The 20,372-nt window shown below is 40.6% G+C and overlaps 1 protein-coding gene across 3 annotated transcripts in view; it reads right to left on the bottom strand.

The window, feature by feature from the left end:
* LOC127574266 (sodium/potassium-transporting ATPase subunit beta-1-interacting protein 3) overlaps positions 1-20,372 on the bottom strand; it is a 324,203-nt gene that overhangs the window by 29,529 nt on the left and 274,302 nt on the right. For all 3 annotated transcript variants that reach the window (XM_052023124.1, XM_052023122.1, XM_052023123.1), the window contains exon 4: positions 16,338-16,535. In XM_052023124.1, the coding sequence (XP_051879084.1) occupies positions 16,338-16,535 (198 nt within the window). The remainder of the gene's footprint in view (positions 1-16,337; positions 16,536-20,372) is intronic.

Genomic DNA, 20,372 nt, shown 5'->3' with positions numbered 1-20,372 from the left:
TAATCCAGGCAACATCCTGGTAAACCTCTTCTGCACTCTCTCCAAAGCCACTACATCCCTCCTATAATGGGGCAACCAGAATTGAATGCAATACTCTAAATGCGGCCTGACTAGAGTTTTATAAAGCTGCAACATAACCTGTCAACTCTTGAACTCAGTGCCTTGATTAATAAAGGCAAGCATGCCATATGTCTTCTTTACCACCCTATCAACCTGTGCAGCCACCTTCAGGGAGCTATGGACTTGGACCCTAAAATCCCTCTGTACATCAACACTGTTAAGGGTCTTGCTGTCCCTTTACATTAGATCTCCCAAAGTACAACACCTCACTTGTTAGCCCACCCATCTACATTTTCATCCAGGTCATTTAAATATATCACACCACCAGTCACGGACCTCCAGCCAGAATAAGTTCCATTGACCACTACCCTCTATCTTCGTGAGACTCACTGGTCTATAGATTCCAGGATTATCCCTATTTCCCTTGATGATTAACAGAACAACATTAGCTACTCGCTAGCCCTCCAGGACCTTGCCTGTGGCTAGAGAGGACACGAGCTTGGTCAAGGCCCCAGTAAGTGGCAAATGTTATTTCTTTGTTCAAGGAAGGGAGCAGGGATAACCCTGGGAATTATAGACCAGTAAGTCTTCCTTTAGTGGTGGGCAAATTATTGGAAAAGGTTCTTAGGGACAGAATTTATGAGCCTTTGGAGAAGCATAGTCTGATTAGGGATAGTAAGCATGACTTTGTGAGGGGCAGGTCTTGCCTCGTGAGCCTGATTGAATTCTTTGAGGATGTGACAAAATACATTGATGAGGGTAGAGCAGTGGATGTGGTGTATATGGACTTTAGTAAGGGATTTGATAAGGTTCCCCATGATAGGCTCATTCAGAAGATCAGGAGGCATGGGATCCAAGGAAATTTGGCTGTGTTGATTCCGAATTGGCTTGCCCATAGAAGACAGAGGGTGGTGGTACATGGAGCGTATTCTGCCTGGAGGTTGATGACCAGTGGTGTTCTATAAAGATCTGTTCTGGGACCCCTGCTCTTTGTGATTTTTATAAATGACTTGGATGAGGAAGTGGAAGGGTGGGTTAGTAAGCTTGCAGATGACACAAAGGTTGGTGGTGTTGTGGATAGTGTAGAAGGTTGTCGAGGGTTACAACAGGGCATTGATAAGATGCAAAGCTGGGCTGAGAAGTGGCAGATGGGGTTCAACATAGAAAAGCGTGAAGTGATTCACTTTGGAAGGTCAAATTTGAAGGTAGAATATAAGGTTAATGGCAGGATTCTTAGCAGTGTGGAGGAACGAAGGGACCTTGGGGTCCAAGTCCATAGATCCCTCATTGCTTTGCAAGTTGATAGAGTTGTTAAAAAGGCATATGGCGTGTTGGCCTTCATTAGCCGGGGGATTGAGTTCATGAGCTGCGAGGGAATGTCGCAGCTCTATAAAACCCTGGTTCGACCCACACTTAGAATATTGTGTTCAGTTCTGATTGCCTCACTATAGGAAGGATGTGGAAGCTTTAGAAAGGGTGCAGAGGAGATTTACCAGGATGCTACGTGGATTGGAGAGCATGTCTTATGAGGATAGGTTGAGCGAGCGCTTCTTTGGAGCGAAGGAGAATGAGGGGTCACCTGATTGAGGTGTACAAGATGATAAGAGGCATAGATTGAGTGGACAGCCCGAGACTTTCTCCAAGGGGGGAAATGGTTAACATAAGGGGGCATAATTGTAAGGTGATTGAAGGAGGGTACAGGGGGGATGTCAGAGGTAAGTTTTTTACACAGAGAGTAGTGGGTGCATGGAATGCACTGCCAGGGGTGCTGGTAGAGGCAGATACATTAGGAACATTTAAGAGACTCGTAGATAGGCACGTGGATGATAGAAAAGTGGAGGGGTATGTGAGAGGGAATGGTTAGCTTGACCTTAGAGTAAGTTAAAAGGTTGGCAGAACATCGTGGCCTGAAGAGCCTGTACTGTGCTGTAATGTTCTATGTTCTAAGTCTCATCTCTTGCCTCTCTCAACAACCTGGGGTATATCCCATCCGGCCCTAGGGACTTATTCACCTTAATGTTCTTTAGGAGATCCAACACTACCTCCTTCTTTATCTCAAAGTGCCCTAGCACATTAGCATGCTCCACACTGATCTCCCTATCCTCCATATCGTTCTCCTTGGTAAACACTTGATGCAAAGTACTCATTTAGGACATATCCCACATTCTCCCCCGCCAAGCACATGTTCCCTCCTTTATCCTTGAATGGTGCTACCCTCTCCCTGGTTATCCTCTTGTTCCTGATGTATGTATAGAATGCCTTTGGATTCTCTTTAATCCTACTTGCCAAGGACTTTTCATGGCCCCTCCTGGCTCTCCTAATTCCCTTCCTGAGTTGTTTTCTAGCTTCTTTTATTCCACAAGGGCTCCATTTGACTTTAGCTTCCTAAACCTTACATACACTACCTTTTTCTTCTTAACTAAATTCACCACCTCTCTTGACGTCCAAGGTGTCCTTACCTTGCCATCCTTGTCCTTCCTTCTTACTGGAACATACCTGTCCTGTACTCTGTGCAGTTGGTCTTTAAACACCCTCCAAATGTCAGATGTGGATGCCCAAAAACAGCTGTTCCCAATTAACTGTCCCTAGTTCCTGCATAATACTCTCGTAATTTGCCCTGCTCCAATTTAATACTCTCCCACCAAGTCCATGCTTATCCTTATCTAGAGCTATCTTAAAACTTAAGGAACTGTGGTCACTGTTCCCTAACTGTTCTCCCACTGAAAGATCGGTCACCTGGCCAGGCTCATTACCCAATACCAGGTCCAGTACGGCCCCTCCTCTTGTTGGACTATCTACATACTGATTTAAGAAATCCTCCTGGATGCACCTAACAAATTCTGCCCCGTCTAAACCTCTTGCACTAAGGAGGTCCTTAGATCCATTGTTGGTGAACAAACCCACTTCTGATTCTATGACAAAAGCAAGGACATTGTTGAAGCAACTAAAGATGGTTTGGCCAAGGACACTGCCCTGAGGAACTCCTGAAGTGGGTACCCCTGGGCTGGAATAATTGACTCCTAAACACCACAACTGTCTTCCTTTATGCAAGGTTCAACTCCAACTACTGGAATGTTTTTCACTTCACGCCCATTGGTTTCAGTTTTATCAGGGCTCCCTGATGCCTCATTCCGTCAAATGGTACCTTGATGTCGTGCATGGTAACTCTTAACTCACCTCTGGAATTTAGATCTTTGGTCCATATTGACCCAAGGCTATAATGAGGTTTAGAGCTGAGTGGTCCTGGTGAAATCCACATTGGACATTTGTGAGCAGTTAGAAACATAGAAACATAGAAAACCTACGGCACAATTCAGGCCCTTTGGTCCACAAAGCCGTGCTGAACAAGTCCCTACCCTAGAAATTACTAGGCTTACCCATAGCCCTCTATTTTTCTAAGCTCCATATACCTATCCAAAAGTCTCTTAAAAAGACCCTACCGTATCCACCTCCACCACATTCCACACACTCACCACCCTCTGAGTAAAAAACTTACCCCTGACTCTCTTCCTTCATCAATGTGTTTAGTCACCTCCTCAAAACATTCAATCAGGCTCATAAGGAAGGACCTGCCCTTGACAAAGCCATGCTAACTATTCCTAATCATATTATACCTCTCCAAATGTTCATAAATCCTGCTTCTCAGGATCTTCTCCATCAACTTACCAACCACTGAAGTAAGACTCACTGGTCTATAATTTCCTGGGATATCTCTACTCCCCTTCTTGAATAAGGGAACAACATCTGCAACCCTCCAATCTTCTGGAACCTCTCCCATCTCCATTGATGATGCAAAGATCATTGTCAGAGGCTCTGCAATCTCCTCCCTCACCTCCCACAGTAGCCTGGGGTACATCTCATCTGGTCCCGATGACTTATCCAACTTGATGCTTTCCAAAAGCTCCAGCACCTCCCCTTTCTTAATATCTACATGCTCAAGCTTTTCAGCCTGCTGCAAGCCCTCAGTACAATCACCAAGACCTTTTCCATAATGAATACTGATGTAAAGTTATTGGTGATTAAGTGTCATTTGACAGCACTTTTAAAGACAAACCCTATCGTTTCACTAATGATTGAGAGTAGGCTGAGTATCCTTATTGGAGATGTCTTACTTTATGTGGACAAGACATATCTGGCAATTTGCCACATGGTCTGGTGAATGCCACTGTTGTAACAGTACTGGAATAGCCTGGCTAGAGGAACAGGTAGTTCTGGAACGCACGTCCTCTATGCTATAGCTGTAATGTTGACTGGTCTAGTGCTCTCAGCTGTTTCTTAATATTGAATGGAACACATTGAATTGGCATAAGTCTGGTTTTTGTGATGGGTGTGATCTCAAGCGGAAGCCACGATGGATCTTCTAATTGAACATGGTTGCAGATGTTTGCCTTTAGCACTCAGGTGCTGGGCGCCACTATTGTTTAGCATGGGAAAATGCTCGAAGCGTTGTCTTCTGCTGGATATTTAAATGTCTACTACCATTCATAACTGGATGTGGCAAGTCTGCAAAACTATGTCTGATTATCTGGTTGTGGGATCATTTAGCTCTGTCTTTTGCATGCAGATTTTGCTGTTTAACACGTATCTAGTCCTGTGTTCACCAGGTTGATCCTTCATTTTTATGTCTGCCTGGTGCTGTTCCTGGAATGCCCTCCTGCACTCCTCATTAAACCACAACGATAGTGCCACACTGCATGATGAATGGGGTCCTCCACAAGGACTGTGTGGTGATCACTCCTACCAGTACAGCCATGGACGGATGCATCTGTGACAGGTGGATTGATGAGGACCACTCATTGATTTATCTTGTGTTGGTTCACTCATAACCTGTCACAGACCCAGCCTGGCAGCTATACCCTTCAGGACTTGGCCAGTGGAGATGCTATCAAGCTGCTCTTTGTGATGGACATTGAAGAGCTCCTGACATTTTGTGTCTTCCACACTAGGGACTTAGGAGCCAGGTTAGTAGTTGAAAAATAAGCTCTTATGTAGCTCAATTTCTAGGTTATTGGCTTTGTTAAATTGGGAAGGAATTTTATAGTAACAAATAAATAGTGCGCTTTTGTAGTCTTTCCCTTCTCTTTAACTGACAGTTGAAATCATACAAATCATCCATCAATACTGTTGTCTCTTTTAAAAACTGAACCTAGGAAACATTTATACATTTTAACTTAGCCACAGAAATACACAGCTTTTAAAAACACACTATCGAAGTGGTCGTCTATCACTCTATCAATTTATCTACTAAACACATGATTCACTGAACTCCATTACACTCTCTAATCTTCAGGAACCTATCGATTTAAACACCATTTATCCTGCATGCAGTGTTCCGTTCTACTCTCAGCACCACTCTCAGAGTATTTAATGCATGGAGCATTAAACAGTTGCATTGCACTGAGAGGAAAGTGATATTTACTCATGGGGCCTAGTTAAAATCTACAATAACACCAATAGCTCTGGCTTGCTGAAGAATCCATAGGACAGCAGCACCACCTGCTCAAGCCCCTGAAGGTGGACTGTGTATTGAACATCCTCAGCCCATTAAAAAAAAATGCACTGAAACAGTGCTAGACACGGGACTTGTGCCAGTGTGTTCCTGTGTCATTTGTATATTTTTCTGTGTCCTCTGGAAGTTTGGAAGGATTGATCAGGATTTCTTTTATGCACAAGTAAGTTCAGGAGTCCCAAGCGCCCTCTGAAACTGACCAGTGCTAAATGGCATCATGCCGGTATCCTTTAAATGGGATACATCCACTGCAGGAGGTCATTGTGCAGCTTGGGGAGCAGTTACTCCAGCACGAGCATGGCCACCTCATTTCATGGACCCAAACATTTTATTGGAAGGTATGGACATGTTCAGGGAGGCCCTGGATACTGGTAATGAAGAAAGCCCTTTAGAGTAGAAATGAAGCACCACTGGAAGCCATGGCAAGAGATGAAGTGATAGCCTGAGGACTTGATCCCAGCCTGATAAGAAATGTAATAAACTCTCCCAAATGGTTGAGGTCAATGTCTATAGCAGTTTGCTTGATGCTTACCTGGGAGAAGTGTTAGTTGGGGACTCTGACATTGTTGCTATGGTGGCAGCTCCAACACTGTCAATGAGCAAACACTTGGCAAAGAAAAGCTATTTGGAAGTGACAGTGATGTATTTTTTTCAGTCTATCTTGACCAAGTCACAACTACCTTGCCTTTCTGGGAACTTCTCATTGTGATAGGGACAAAGTCACTGCTTCCCAGTTGAATAATGGCACACATTCAGGCATTGTGTCAATGTTCCATTGCAGTACAACATCAGGATGGAGAGTGGGTTTGGAAATACTTTGTGTTGAGTGAGGTGGAACGTTGTTCAGTGTCTTTGTAAATGAACTCACAAAGGCAAATTGAAAGCACATTTCAGTCTCTTTGGAACAGCAGAGATTTCTCTTACAGACAAACTTGAGACGTTCAGATGCCGGAACAACTCAAAGAAATTGAGTCCTTCACTACAGCATTAGGAGCATTCAACATGCCCTTGCAACCACAGTAATGGTCCTATTCAATGATGATCAAAAGGATGTTTGATTTGGAAAATGCCAATAGGAACGTCACTTAGAAATGCCCAATCAAACATCCCCTGAGTGCAAAAGACCCCTCATGTCACTTTTGATGCTTTTGTTAATCATCTTTATACTACGTTCCCAAGTTCTTGACCCTCCCATGAATGTGAAGGTTCACTCAGACTACTCTGGAGACAACCCCAACTCTCCAGTCTTTCCAGATAACTAAAGCCCCTCATCTTTGACGTCACTTTAGGAACTCCTCTGCACCCTCTCCAAAGCCTACACACTTTTCCTAAACTGTGGCACCCAGAATTGGTTACAATACGCTGGTTACAGTTGAACCAGTGTTTTATAATGGTTCAACACGAAGGCCTTGTTCTTGTGCTGTGCTCCTATTTATATACTGCAGGATCTTGTATGCTTTTATAATCACTTTCACAACCTGCCCTGCCACTTTCATTGAACAATGAACATGCACATTTACTTCTAGGTCTTTCTGTTTTGTATCTTTTTTAGATTTGTGACCTTCATGTTATATTGCACCTTGTAATTCTTTAAACCAAAATGTTACATTTCATGTTTCTCAGCAATAAATTTTATCTGCCATCAATTGCCCCATTCTACCAGCCAGATTATATCTCTCTGAAGGCTACTGGGGCAGGAACACCAATTGTTTGGTCAGTGTGGACTGTTTTAAAAAAAAAACATTTTAAGAGAGGGAAGCAAGATAGTGAGCCAACATATTTGAGGGGGAGTGGGGTGGGTGGGATGATTACAGAAAAAGGGAAGGTTGAAGCCATGGAGAAACTTGAAGACAAAAGTAAGATAGCAGTATCCTCAAGGACTTTGGAATAGGAATGATTGGTGATGGGATGGTGGTTTGGAAGGCAGAGGTGGCCAAGGATTGGTTTACTGAGAATAAGGAAGATAATAACTCTTGGAGATTTGAAACCACCCATTATCAGAGGAAAGAGAAGCGTTAATAATATCAGCATTCATGGAAGGAAAGTTGGGTGGTCAGCTGCTTAGTTGGAATAGTTTGAGTGGGTCTTATGGACAGGGTAAACTCTGAGGGGGGATAAACAGAGGAAGGGATAGAACTGGAGAAATTTGAGAGCATGAGGCTAGGGATGGAGCAAACCTTAAGAGAAAGTCTATCCTGGTGAGTTGGGAACATGTGGAAGCATCAGAGAGGCACCTAAACAGACAGTCTCAATTTTACTGACAAGTCTTCAACCTGAAATCATGACCCTATCTTTTTTTTTCCACTGATGTTGCATGACTTGCTGAGTATTTCCAGCATTTTCTCTTTTAGTCTTAGAAATCCACTGCAATTTAGGCTAAGGCAACAGAGAGTCCACAAAAAGAAGCATTAGAGTCTACTGCTAGGAAAGTGGGTTTAATTACAGCATGATGTGTTTGTATTTCTGGAAAGAGTTAGTAAAGAAGTAGTCTTATCAAGGTTTCACTGCCTTATGAGAATTTGGTTACTCAGTGGAGGCACTCCCACATCTGAATCAGAAGGTTGCAAGTTTGAGTGGCCATATAATTCAGGCTGACATCCCAATGCAACACTCAGGGAACATTGTCATGATAGAGTGCAATCTTTCAGAAACGCTTTTACTATTACCTTGGAAAAGGCAGATCTAATCACTTAATTCATGTTCCTTCACAGCCTCTTTCTGTCTTCCTCACACCTTATCTTCTATTTTGCAAACATTATGTGTATTACACTCAGTTCCCTCATTAAAATCATGTTTGACTGTGCACAGCTGAGTCCCACTGTCCCACCAGTTTTAATCTGCTACCCAAAGATGGCCCGTTTATTCCAATTCTCAGTTAATCAATTCCCAATCCTCCGTGACCTAATTTTGTGCAGGATCATCTTGATGTTACCTCACCAAACTTACTGAATACAGAAATACACACATCATGATTCCTCTTTATCAATCCCAGCAATTACATCCTCAAAAAAATCTCCATTTATTTGTCAAGAACAAATTACCTTTCACAAATCCATGTTGCAGCTACCCTATCATATTCTCCTTTCTCAGTAGCCTCCCAGCAAATCCCTATAAAAAGATTATAGCATTTTCTGCCTGACCCACACAAGCCTAATTGAGCTTTAGTGCTCTGACCCTTTCTTCTTGAACAGCTAAATTATTTTTACTATGTAGCCATCCAAAATAAAAACAGTTTAAATTCTAAGCACACCGCAACATCTGGAGTCATCAACAATTTCAAGTATTCAGCAGTTCCAGCATCTCCACCTCAGATTTCCAGCATTCACATTTTTTCCTTCCAGCAAGTTCAGATAAGATTTTTTTTCTCCATTTACACCTGCTCCAGACATTTTGTTCCTTAACTTGTACTAATAGCATCCTCTTTCGCTTTGTCCCATTGACCCACTTTGTCAATCAACTTGGCAAGGAATGGAGGTGAGTTATGAGGGTGTGTGTGCAGATGGTGAGAGGTGGAAAACACTTTGGATCTGAGTCTAAAACAGGAATTTGTCTTAAGGAAAATCAATGCCTTGAATTTATCAGCAATAGTCCAGATAGGGATGGGTATTTTAACTAATGCCTCAGCAGGCTCCGGTGTTTGAGAACTGAACCATTCATCTGTATGGCAAGAATTCGTAGAAGGGATGTTAATTGTGTGCTGTGTACCAAATGTCATCACTGCATGTGACCAGTTGCCAGCGTGCATACATGGGTTGTACTCACAGGGAACCAGATCAAATTTACAGATGTGTACACAGGTATACAAAGTACCCAATCGTATTGTAATCACTTGTGTGGCAGTTTGAGAGAACTTCTAGAGGCTTTCCTTTAACTACCATATCTTTTAGAATACTTAAAATGAAGGATCCTCCCAAATGATTAGACATTCTTAAACGTTGTCCACAAAACATAAAGCACCTCTGAGTTATTTATCACGATTTTCCTAATTCTCATCTTCAAAAGCTGAAGCGAGCAACAATTTCCTTACTAAATTCAGTTCAGTGCAATTCTTTTTGAAGCAATAATATTCAATTACGTTGCATCCATTTTTACATTCAATTATTAATGTCAGAGCAGGTTTTCTTTAAACTAGGGATCCACAACCCCAGACAATAATTCATAGTGAGATGTAACATTTACAATGTGTCAGGAGTACGAGTCACTGCTTACTGGGCATGGAGCATTTTAGTTATTGGTATTGGGTAATTCTTTGAATTTGTTAGAGGTAGTTGTTAAAGTCCTGCTCATATTTCTATGATGCCAGCATCATTTAAGTATTGAAAATATTTACAAACCATTATCTCCATCAGAGAATTAGAATAGTCTGAGTGAAATCTAGTAAAACTTAATGGTCAATGAACACTATATAGCTATCATCTGGCAATTACTGTTAGTGTGAAACTACTGGGATTGACTGAGTGCTATATTTAGTTGGATTTACTAACCATAATTGTATGTGTCCGGTTTCCTGGAATTGCACAACATGAAACAACAATATCAATAATACTGATAATGGGCTGTGAACAGCAGCTGTAAACTGCTGTAACAACTGAAATGCCTTGGGAGAGGCCGAAACAGTATTTTTTCTGAGTTGTATTAGAAGAATGGAACATAGTAATGGGACGAAAGCTGGACTTGCTGCCCAAACACTGGAATGAGTTAAGGAATTATGAGCACCATTCTCTGAAGATATAGCCAGAATGACAGGAAGAGTGAACGTGGTTTTCAACACCAACGAGAGCCAGCAAGACGTAAAAATTTGCCACAGTAAGCTAATATACTTATTTTGCTTAATTAGTTCCTGCTCCAAGAACATTTACAAGAAAATCTTCCCTGCTAAAAGTTGAACTCTTCAGTTCTGGAGAATGATGAGCAATACGACAGTTTCAAGGGGACATAGAATACATAACTGCCCAAATGAAGAGCAATGAGCGGTATTGCTGGCATCTGGTGACAGGAGATCCAGCGTACTTTCTGTCATTAGTACAGCAAGGTACAGCGTGTTCTTGGCAAGCTGTGATGCCAGCAAGAACAAAGTTACCCACGCTGTCAGTGCTATAATGCACAAATTCCCATGTCATCTGGATAATATTTTGGCAATAATTGCAACATGGCTGCAAGGTGAACACAAAATGGCACTCCTAAATGATTGCTTGGTATCCCACTTCTCAGGCATTAGTGTCAATGCTGGCAATAACCTCTGGTGTATTGACATTCCTTATGTAGGCCATGTATGGCTCGTCTGTTGCTTGAGTCATAAATGTTCAACTACTGGATAATTTTCTTCCTTATTGGTTATGTGATTAGGGAAGCTCCTGCCTGTATCATGTGGCAAAGCAGATCAGAGACCAAATTCAGTGCCCATATCTCATTTAAAAGTGTGGATTTCTGAATTTGAATGTAATCCCTGTTAAAATGGCAAGGCAGACACTCCCTGCTTTACTACCACAATTAGAATGCACAAAAGAGCTTCTGCAGAGAACCAATGCTTTCCTGAAATCACTCTGCCCACCGTCAATCAAGTGATCTCAGTCTGTTCTTGGAAGAACCTGCCTCAATCTTGATCTTACACAGGAAGGTCAACTGCTGCCAACCTAAACTGCTTGAGGATCATCTGAGCTAACTCTTTCTGAATGTGCTGGACAACTTTCTATTCTGGTTTTGTTTATACACATATTTAGATAAATGGCAAAGTGGTGATGATAGAATCATAGAAAAGTTATGACATAGAAGAAAGCCATTCGGCCTATCACGTGGGTACTGGCTGAAAAAGAGCCCCCTGCCTAACCACACCACATCGTCCTTAGCCCTGTGGGTCATGGCTATTCAAGTACAATCTGAATACTTTTTAAATTTGATGAGAGTTTCTGTCTCTACCACCTTTTCAATCAGTTACTTCCAGCCCCCTATCACCTTCTGTGTGAAAATATATTTCCTCATCCTCCTTCTAATCCTTCTGCCAATTACATTAAATCTATGCCCCCTTGTTCTTGACCTCTCTGCTAAGAGAAATAGCTCATTCCTATTTAGTCTATCCAGGTGCCTCATAATTTTATACATCTCAGTTAGGTTTCCCCTCAGCCTCCTCTGAGCCAAAGAAAACCATCCTGGCCCATCCAATCTTTCTTCACAGCTATGATTTTCCAGTTCTGGCATCATCCTTGTAAATCTCCCTTTAGTGCAATCTCATCATTTCTGCAATGTGGTGACCGGAAGTGCAGATAATACTTAATCTGTGGGCTAACTGGTGTTGTACACAGTTCTAAAGTAACCTCCCTGCTCTTATTAAAAACTCAACAAACAAAAAATGTTCCAAGGCTCTTCAGCAAGGGTATCAAACTACAGTTGACCCCGAGCCACATTATAGCAATGTTAGCTCAGATCAAATTAACCTAACATTTTCCATTCAATTCCTGCATGCGTTTATAATATTTGAAAAGCTCCAACTAGCTTCATGAGTTTCTATCTTGGACCAAAATCTACACATGGTTTGAACACACACACACAACTCATAGTAAAGTAATTCCAAACTTTACTGTGTTCAATACGCCTCAAAATTGCAAAACATATTTATCTCCTGACTATGTAAATTTTATCTTTATTTCACTAAACACTTGAGTAGTCTACTACTCATTTTATGGTATTATTGATTATTCAGTTGCATTTTGCAGGTATGATTATGAACTTAGATTCTCTTCTTCACAGAAACTCGTTATGTATCCTCCAGATATAGTTTACCCTGTTGCTGCACAGACCTTGCTTGGTGTCCTGGGCTGAGGGAGTGACCTTATAGAGGTATCTAGAATCATGCAGGGCATAGATAGGGTGAATGCACACAGTCTTTTCCCCAGGGGAAGGGAATCAAAAAAGGTTTAAGGTGAGAGGGGAAAGATGTTAAAAGGACCCAAGGGACACACAGAGGGTGGTGCATATATGGGATGAGTTGCCAGAGGAAGTGGAGCAATGTTGACAATTCCTTTCCCCCACAGATGCTGCTCAACCTGTTGAGTTCCTCTGGCAGATTGTTTATTGCTCCAGATTCCGGCACCTATGGTTTCTTGTGTCTGCCGGAGGAAATGTTTGGGGCAGGTACAATAACAAGATTTAAAAGTCATTTAGACAGATACATGGAGAGGAAATGTTTAGAGCAATATGGGCCAAACATGGGCAAGTGGGACTAACTTTGATGGGCATCTTGGTCGGCATGGAAGAGTTGGGCCAAAAGGCCTGTTTCCTTGGTGTATGACTTTATGACCATGACTAAGTCTCCCTGAAATGTTCCGAAAGCAGGGAGTAGCATCGTCTTTTAAATGACTTCACACAGAAGTCAAGTCAGTTGAACAAGGATAACTCAGGGTGGGAAGTGCCAGCAAAATGACCTAGAAACGATGCTTGTCATGGTTTGAGTTTGACTAGATACATTTCGAGGCGTGTTCTTGAGGGCTGATCCTCAACATCTTTTCAAGAGCACTGCTTTCTTTCAATGTCTTCAAAATGCAGCTAAAACATGCTGAAACTGTTAGAAACCAGTGTGATTTTACTGACCCTTTGAGAAAAGGAGGGGGTAATTTTGCCTTTGTGCCATATTGCAAAATGTGGAGATGGTGATTGGTGCCATTTTTATATTTCTCCTAGTTTGATTTTCATTGAGTTGAGGAAGTGATAATAGAGATAAAGTAATTCAGTCCGCTGATAACTATCGTCTGATTTATACTACTACATTACGTGAAGATTACTCCTACAATTTTTGTAGACAAGACAAGCTTATCAATTCTATTTTGTTTTGATCTACAGCTGACAGGAGCAACACCTAATTTATTGCAGATGTTTTTTTTAATGTTCTTATCTGCTTCCTATTCATTTCTAAGGCACTAAATCTCTGCTGAAATCTAGCTATTAATCTTAGGTTTCCTTTGGCATTCATCTGGGCTGGTGAGCCATTGGTTCCTTGTACTAGCAGTCAATCATCTGTCAATCCAAGTCTTGTTAAATTTTTAAACATGGCTGCATTATTTGTGATCCCCTATCATGTGCCATTTATGCTTAGGTACAAAGGGATACATTTTGCAAGGACTCTTTCCATAATAGATGAAAATGCACAGTGGACTCATGATTTTCAAATGTGCACTAGCTAATTAATTACTTAAAGAGGCAGCATCACCACAATGCAACCTACATGCATCAGAAGGCAAAGATAGAGCAGTAATTTTTGCAGAAGGTGAAACAAAGTGAGATTAAACCCAGACATGACAGCATTTATCTGTGAAACTTTCAGCAGCTTCAGGATTCCTACATGAATGCAGAAGTCCTGAAATCGTGATTGTTGTTCACAGCGGTTTTCCCATCTGCACTCCCATGATGGGCTAATCATGGAGTGCAGCAAAGGAGTACCAAACATTTCCATATTACTTAGAGTGGTGACTCACAGAAACACCCTGTGGTGAGTTGGACTTTCTGTGGGAACTTATTCTCCATTGAGGCTAATGGAGAGGAAAGGCTGGGAGCGACTAAGGTTAGATTTTGTTAATTTGGATTTTTAAAAAATTGTTTGAGTTAATTTTCCTGCTCTTACGTGTTTTCAGTTTTTAGATTTGGTGTGTTTTTTAAAGTGTTTACATTGTAGAATATTGTTAATAGTTTTTGAATGTTTCTGAATGTCAGAATCATTCAAAAACATTCCATTTTTTTGAACACCTGTAATAAGCCAGCTCAACCAGTGGTGTGACCTAGCAAACTACAAGTGTTTTTTTTTCAGCCATCTTCTGGGAAGGCCTTGTTTTGGGCATGGCCCTCTCACCATATGAATCTGTAACATCATGGAAATCTGTGTTATATGAGATTAACTTGCCTATCAACCATGGTTCCATGGACAGAACCTCACAAGTAGGTTCAACTTCATTTGAAGGTTAGCAGTGAGCAATGGTGACTCCCTGTTGATTACAAATTTAGGGCCAATAGTTTTCAGCAGTAATATTACTCTGGTTGAGTAAAGATGGCAGAAATAAAGAAATGAAAATGCTGGGATTGTGTAACAAGTCAAACAAACTCCACTTTTATGTTTTTTATAGAAGAATTTTACATTTTCAAAGCTGCTGCTTAGTTTTTCTGCTGGTCCAAGTTGCTTAACTACACAGCATACAGATTGTGGGAACATTCATTGTTGACATCAGCTAACATAGATCACCAGGAGTTTTTTATTTGTTGCCAGAAAGCTGACTCTGAAATGAGTTAAGAAATGGAAATTTAACATCATTACTTGTTTAGAATTTCCTTACATTAGTTTTCCATATTACATCATTAAAATAAGCATCTCTTATTCTAATATCGAAATCAAAGGTTCAATTTCTTTTGACCAGTAGAAATACAGAAGCAAACAGAAATCATTTACTCTGTGAGCTGCATAGAGGCAGTACCAATATAAAGATACCTTGTGGTGTCTTTATTGTATAACTAATGGGTTATGTCTTCAGTACTGAATTGGCCCTATATTTCAAAACACTTTCTCAACATTAAGTAGTTGATGGAAGACTAAACTTGCTCCATACTTGAGTTTGCATTCAGCACTTATGAGTTATCTTTTGGCTATTTATTAAATTCACCAGCAGTACATTTGACTGCATGATGTCCGTCCTTCTGTGTCCAATAAATGCTGAACTGAATAAATCCTGATAGAGGTAAGATCATGAAGGGCATAGACAGGGTGAAAACGCATAGTCTTTTCCCCAAGGAGGAGGTGCTAAAAACAAGAAGGCATAGGTTTAAGATCAGAGGCGAGAGATTTAAAAGGAACATCAAGGGCAGCTTCTTCACACAAAGGATGGTGTGTATTTGGAATCGGCTGCCAGAAATAGTGGTTGGCCAAGCACATTAGCAAGGTTTAAAAGCTATCTAGATAAGTACATAGATAGGAGAGGTTTAGAGGGCTAGGGGCCAAACGTGAGCAGATGGGATTAGCTCACTGGGCAATACAGTTGGCATGGATGAATTGGGCTGAAGGGCCTGTTCCTATGTTGTAAAATTCTTTGACTCTATGACCATAACAATTACATTGAAAGTGTCCATTAGCTGTTGTTTCCACAGTAACAAAGCACTCAAAAATAGTTAAAAGGCTGGAAACATAGTTTTGTTCATCATCTAATTATGCTCTTGTGTGGTTTAAAATGTGTAGATTTTTTTCTGTATGTTTGGTGAAAAAAAACCCTGTATCAAATAAGGTTTAGGTGCTTGGGACAAAACGTTTGGTCACATCACAAAGGCTTGCCTCACTTTGCCTTTGTTTACATGACTGAAGTTGATGGAAGCTCCCACAATGAATGCATTGGTGCATGAGCTCTATATGTGTTCATAGAATTTAAATTTTGGCAGGTAAAGTTTAAACTAGGATAAGTCTGTTCAAAGTAGAACGCAAAACATTTTGGGAAAGTGTGTGTTTGATTCGTCTGGTAATGAGCTGCTTTAGGGCACAATGATTGTGTGTGGGAAGACATAACCATTTTTAGTTTTTTAAATGCAGACAGGTCAAGTGTCTGCATAATATAACAACAACTCTGATATATATCGCAACTTCAATGCAGTAAAATGTTCCATCAGGAACAGATAGTCCAGAAATAACAATGACCTGAGTGAGAGTTCCAGCAGCAGAGGAGCTGAGGCAGGGGAAGAATTATAATGCAGTTGCCTGGATTGTGATCTCTAACATTTGAACCACATTTTCAAGGACCATACTTACTGACAGTAATATTTGGAAGGAGCTGTGAATAACCTCCAGGTACTGAAAGTCGACAATGCAGCCTGTCACTGAGATATAGGTGCGATCATCCAAGCTTTTGCTGGCTGAAGCAGTCAACTCCTTACGCACGCACCCAGGCCCATGCTCCCTCCACCACGATCGGTGCATCGAGATATTAAAGGTCATCAGATCACTATCCTGCAAACATCACAAAAGAAGGCAATTTAAATCCAATTTACTTAACTGGGTTACTAAAATCATAGTTATAGACATAATGAAACTGTTGATTGTGTTCTGGACCCTATTAGCATTGCCACTGCAAAACTCTATCGTTTATCAAAATTAAGTCATTAAATGGAGTACACAGCTTTATTTGTTTCCTAGTTTGAGCTGAAGCTGCCAATTTCAGCCAGTGCATCAGTTGAGATGCTACAATTCTTGGGCACCTGAGTCAGCATAGAGAAAGTCTGCTCTGCTCAGGTTCCTGATTCTGATTGGTACTGAGTGATTGCTACAGTGATTGGCTTAGAACATACATAAGAGGACAGGACCATGCTTGGCTGCAGTGTTATCACCTTGGCAAGGTGATAACCTACCTTAGACTACTGCCTGGATTGCCAATGATGCTTGGTCAGTTGAGTGAGGTTCTTGAGGATGGTTTTCCAGCGAGAGTAAACATCACCAGCACCCTCTAAACCCGAGCTCTCTACTATATTTGCCATTGTTTGTTACAACATAGAGGAGGACATTTCAGCTCATTAAGTTTATGCTGGGTCACGTGAGCAATCCCATTCCCCACTAATTTTCCATGTAACCTATTCTTCCCACAGTCCCATCAACTTTCCACCCAATCCAAACACTTTACCGCTCACCTACACACTAGGGGTAATTCACGGTAGTCAATTAACATATCAACATGCACATCTTTGGGCCGTGGGGAGAAACAAGTGAGCTTGCAGGAAATGCACACAGTCAGCTGGAACGACACAAGCAGCAGGTACATTGTAGCATCAGCACCTGGATGTTACCCTCTAAGCTGCATACAAGAACACAAGAACTAGGAGCAGAAATAGGCCATCTGGTCCGTCGAGCCTGCCTCGCCATTCAATAAGATCATGGCTGATCTGGTAGTGGACTCATATCCACCCACCTGCCTTTTCCCCATAACCCTTAATTCCCCTAATATGCAAAAATCTATCTGTGTCTCTCCCGAATCAATCTGGGGAACCTCCTCTGCACCACCTCCAAAGCCAGTATATCTTTCCTCAAGTAGGGAGACCAGAACATAATTGCTTGACTTGGAAATATATCACTGTTCCATCATCATCAATGGACCTAAATCCATGAACTCCCTATAAAGCAGTACTACAATAGACCTAAATTGCAGAATTCCCTATCAAGCAGAACTACATGGGCACCTTCATTAGACAAGCTGCTACAATTCAAGAAGGTGGCTCACCAGTACCTCCTGAAGGGCAGATCAAGATGGGCAATAAATGCTGACCTCACCAGCGATGCCCACACCTTACAAAAGAAGAATAAAATGTAAAGAGAATGACAGGATGCTGCAGAAAGCGATTTGAAAAACAAATCTGCAATGAAATTCAGAAGTATGGATTTCTCACTGCACTCTGGAGATTAACTACAAGATGTCTTTTTAAATTTCTCACACGTTTCCTGTCTAACAATCATCTGGACTGACACAGATTCTGCTTGATTTTCTAAGTGGTTCCAGCATTTTTTGACTGTATCTCAGTGAAGTGGGTATATTGTTGTGCTAATGGCATGGATTGAGGTCTTCTCTCCTTCAGATACCTCCTGGGATATCATGCAGCCTTCATAAAAAACAGTGGGTTGGTCATGTACAGCTATGCTGCCTCCTGAGATTGATACACACCACCTAGTTCAGGTTGTGAGAGTGACTCCTGCCTCTAATCCACCCCCACCCTGAGACAGACAGGTTCCTTCCTCCATCCTGCTTCTTGAGAGTAACACTCATCCTCACCCTCACCCCACCCTTCCCAAGTCTGCTCTCTTGAACCACAAATGGAGAGTTTGGAGCTGCTCGAGATTTTCTTTCATTTTTTTACCTCTCCTTGTGGTTAAAATTTCCTCATGCTTATGTAGGTGTGGTATTAAAATTATCGTACTTACTGAGGCCATCCATCGGTATAAATGAGACAGCTCCATGATACCGTCTCATCCAAATTAAGTGTCAAATTTTTTCTGCTTACAATCAATGCATCACTTTTAAGATTTGGAAACCGAAGAGAAGGGGAATTTTAACTCACCCCCGCAAGATTAGAAATTTGATTACATTCTTACCATTTATAGGTGTAAATGGGGACCTGGAGGCCAGAACTTAATCCCAAACTTGTTACAATGAAGATTAAATTACATAATGTGCTATCTCTCTTCAAATAGTCGCATTCTACACTATATCTCTAACCCGGAGAAATCTATCCCTGCAGCACTATCATTGCTTGCTCAGTTTAGTGTTTTCTCTGGTTATAGATTAAATCTTAATAAGAGTGAACTTTTCCCATTAAATATGCAAGTCCCAATTTATAGGCAATTACCATTTAGATTAGTAACTGATTATTTTACGTATTTGGGTGTTAAAATTACCAAGAAACATAAGGACTTACTCAAAGTTAACTTTTTACCTTTAATTGATCATGTTAAACAATTGTTTACTAAATGGTCCCCACTGTCTCTATCATTGATTGGTCGAATTAACACGATTAAGATGAATATTTTACCAAAGTTTTTGTATTTATTTCAGGCAGTTCCAACTTTCATTTCGAAATCCTTTTTCAATTCTATTGATTCTAAAATTCTTTCATATATATGGCAGAATAAAAATCCAAGGTTAAGTAAGAAATATTTACAAAAATTAAAAAAGGATGGTGGTATGGCTTTGCCTAACTTTAGATTTTATTATTGGGCAATTAATATTAGATACTTAATTTTCTGGGCACAAGATTTAGATGTAATTCAATGTCCTTGATGGGTGTATCTTGAGTATGAATCAGTGCAAGGATTTTCATTAGCTTCTACTTTGGGAGCCTCACTCCCTTTTGCACTTACTAAATTGAGTAAACAAACGATTAACCCAATAGTTAAACATACAATACAAATATGGTTTCAATTTTGTAAATTGTTTGGATTGAATAAATTCATTTTATCAAGTCCTATTCAATCTAATTTTTTCTTTCAACCATCTAGAATTGACTTAGCTTTTTCTTTATGGAAAATGAAAGGAATAACATGTTTTTGTGATTTATTCATTGATAACTGTTTCATGTCTTTTGAATAGTTGTCTAATAAATACAGTTTGCCTACATCACATTTTTTTCGATATTTACAGATTAGAAACTTTTTAAAAGTCACTTTACCTTCTTTTCCGATACTATATAAAACTGAAATTATGGGAAAAATCTTAGGTTTTAATCCTTATCAGGAGGGCTTGATAGCAGTAATTTATGATCTGATTATGAAAATACATCTAGAGACACTTGATATAATTAAGAATGAATGGGAAAGAGAACTCCAGATACTTTTGCCTACAGAGCCATGGAAGAAAATTCTTCAATTAGTTAATACCTCTTCAATGTGTGCTAGACACTCTTTGATACAGTTTAAGGTGGTCCACAGGACCCATATGTTGAAGGACAAGTAGCCTGTTTTTATCACCATATAAACCTTATATGTGACAGATGTAATTCGGAGGTGGCTTCCCTGACACATATGTTTTGGTCCAGTCCTCTTTTGGAAAAATATTGGCAAGACATTTTTAATATTATTTCAACTGTATTGAATATTGACTTACAACCCCATCCTACTACTGCAATTTTTGGGTTACCAATGATGGATTCTGGCCATTTACCCGCTTCTGCTTGTCGTATGATTGCTTTTGTTACATTAATGGTCAAGAGATCCATTCTACTTAAATGGAAAGACCCTATACCCCCTACTACATTTCAATGGTTTCCTCCAACTATAACATGTTTAAACTGAGAAAAAATTAGGAGT

This window comes from Pristis pectinata, chromosome 9 (genome assembly GCF_009764475.1).
Source record: "Pristis pectinata isolate sPriPec2 chromosome 9, sPriPec2.1.pri, whole genome shotgun sequence".
NCBI classification, from domain to species: domain Eukaryota; kingdom Metazoa; phylum Chordata; class Chondrichthyes; order Rhinopristiformes; family Pristidae; genus Pristis; species Pristis pectinata.
Note: the sequence above shows the minus strand (reverse complement) of the source record. Positions and strands in the feature narration are given on the sequence as shown.